Source organism: Myotis davidii, unplaced genomic scaffold (assembly GCF_000327345.1).
Source record: "Myotis davidii unplaced genomic scaffold, ASM32734v1 scaffold161, whole genome shotgun sequence".
NCBI lineage: Eukaryota > Metazoa > Chordata > Mammalia > Chiroptera > Vespertilionidae > Myotis > Myotis davidii.
The window spans coordinates 982,822-984,922 of record NW_006291567.1 but is presented as its reverse complement, the minus strand read 5'-3'; the positions used below and the strand labels follow the sequence as shown (position 1 = coordinate 984,922).

General features: G+C 38.7%; 1 protein-coding gene across 1 annotated transcript in view; it reads right to left on the bottom strand.

Moving 5' to 3' along the window:
- Positions 1-2,101, bottom strand: part of MAP3K15 (mitogen-activated protein kinase kinase kinase 15) — a 76,250-nt gene that overhangs the window by 35,357 nt on the left and 38,792 nt on the right. Inside the window, exon 12 of the mRNA XM_006765134.2 lies at positions 908-957. Coding sequence (XP_006765197.1) covers positions 908-957 — 50 coding nt within the window. The remainder of the gene's footprint in view (positions 1-907; positions 958-2,101) is intronic.

The window sequence follows — 2,101 nt, the reverse complement described above, 5'->3', positions numbered from 1 at the left end:
GGCGGCCACAGGGCTGCCTTTGCCCTGCCCCCCAGCTCTTAGCTCCCCCCTGGGTTTCTGATCACTGTCAGTGGCAGGGGGCTTCTTCCTGCTTTCCCTTTTGCCTCCCCGCATTGTGCCTACATATGCAAATTAACCACCATCTTTGTTGGCAGTTAACCGCCCTCTTAGTTGGCAGTTAATTTGCATATCACCCTGATTAGCCAATGAAAAGGGTAGCGGTCGTACACCAATTACCATGTTTCTCTTTTATTAGTGTAGATAACTTCATTATTTTTTTAAAGTTTGAGATGAGAGTTTGATCTGTTACATAGAAAAAAGATACTAATGCATGCAATAGATTGACAATTTCAGAGGGAAGGAGGGGGCAGGAAGAGATTAACCAAAGAACTTATATGCATATATGCATAACTCATGGGCAGACATAGTGTAGTGAAGGCCTGGAGAAGGGGCGGGAGCACAGTGGAGGGGGTGAATGGGGGACAAAAAGGGGATAGCTACAATACTTTCAACAATAAGTATAAATTTTTAAAAAATGCAAGTTAAAATACCGCCCCCCCCCCAAAAAAAAAACAAGCCAAGAAGTCATTACTAGCAATTCATTATGAATTAACTCAGATAGGGTAACAAAAGAGAAAATAGTGCCTTTTTGATTCCCTTAACAATTAGAATATCACATTATAAATAAGTGGAAACATTAAGTAATAAAAAAATCATTATCTGGAAGAGATCAACCAAAGGACTTGTATGCATGCATATAAGCCAAACCAATGGACATGGACAACAGGGGGATGAGAGCATGAGTGGGGGGGAGGATGGGGGTTAATGGGGGGGATGAGGACACATTTGTAATACCTAAACTAATAAAGAATTAAAAAAATAATTACATTTTATCTTACGTTCTTACCTTATTCCCTTAATGGAAGTGGCTTCAAAATTCCATTCATCGATTTGTTTCTGCAGGCATCAAAGACAAAAGTCAGTAGCTTGATTTTTTCCATGTAAAGAATAATTTTTGGTTTCATTCTATAGTCAATCACTTCTGCTATTTTACTTTTTAAAAATGCATATATTTTTATTGAGTTCATAGAGGAAGGGAGGAGAGAGAAACATCAATGATGAGCAAGAGAATCATTGATCGGCTGCCTCCTGCACGCCCCCTACTGAGGATCGAACACACATACCTGGCATGTGCCCTGACCAGGAATCAAACTGTGACCTCCTAGTTCATAGGTTGACACTCACCATAGGTTGGTGAGCCACACCAACGTGGCTGCTATTTTACTTTCAATAGAAGCTTAGGGGTTAGAACAATATATTTTGCATAATTTGGAAACCAGAAGCATTTTCTAATATATTATAAATATTTATTTGTTATCTCTAATCCAGTTTAAAGCAAATGATCTAAATTTGAAACAGAAACAATAAGCACATAAGTACACAATGGCTGGCCTTTCATCTTCTGTCAACATATCAGGAACATTCTAAAATGAGTGTGAGAACAGCCCACCTAAGGTGAGTGATCTGAAAAAATGTTTGGAGAAGCAAGAATGTGGCAGACACCAGTCAGTGTTCACCAATTTTTATTTATTTTTCTACCTGGGCACATAACTAGTAACTCTTTTCACAGCCTCCCTTGCAACTAGGTGCGACATATATTGGCCTCTGACCAATGGGATGCAAGCAGGAGAGATGTGCATCACCTGCAGGCCTGGCTCATAAAACCCTCCACAGGAGTGTTCTATATTCTTTCTCCATTTACTACAAGATGGAATGGGGACTCTGCCAATCTGTATAGTATATGACACATAGATAAACTTTTATCATGTTAATACACTGACATTTGGGGGTTATTTGTTTTAGCAGCTAGCCTACCATGACTAACTGAAATTTCAATTTGTACAAGATGCACTTTAAAAAAAAATAACTGTCCCCTTCCTCCACCACTATTTCCTGACCTTAAAGTTTGCACAAAATTGAGCCTCAGAAGGAATGTCTGAAATCCCAGTTTTAGTGGCCATAGACTATATTACCAATACATCACAACAATAATTTAAAATAAGAAAATACATTTGATTAGTCTGAGGAATGTCACAAATTA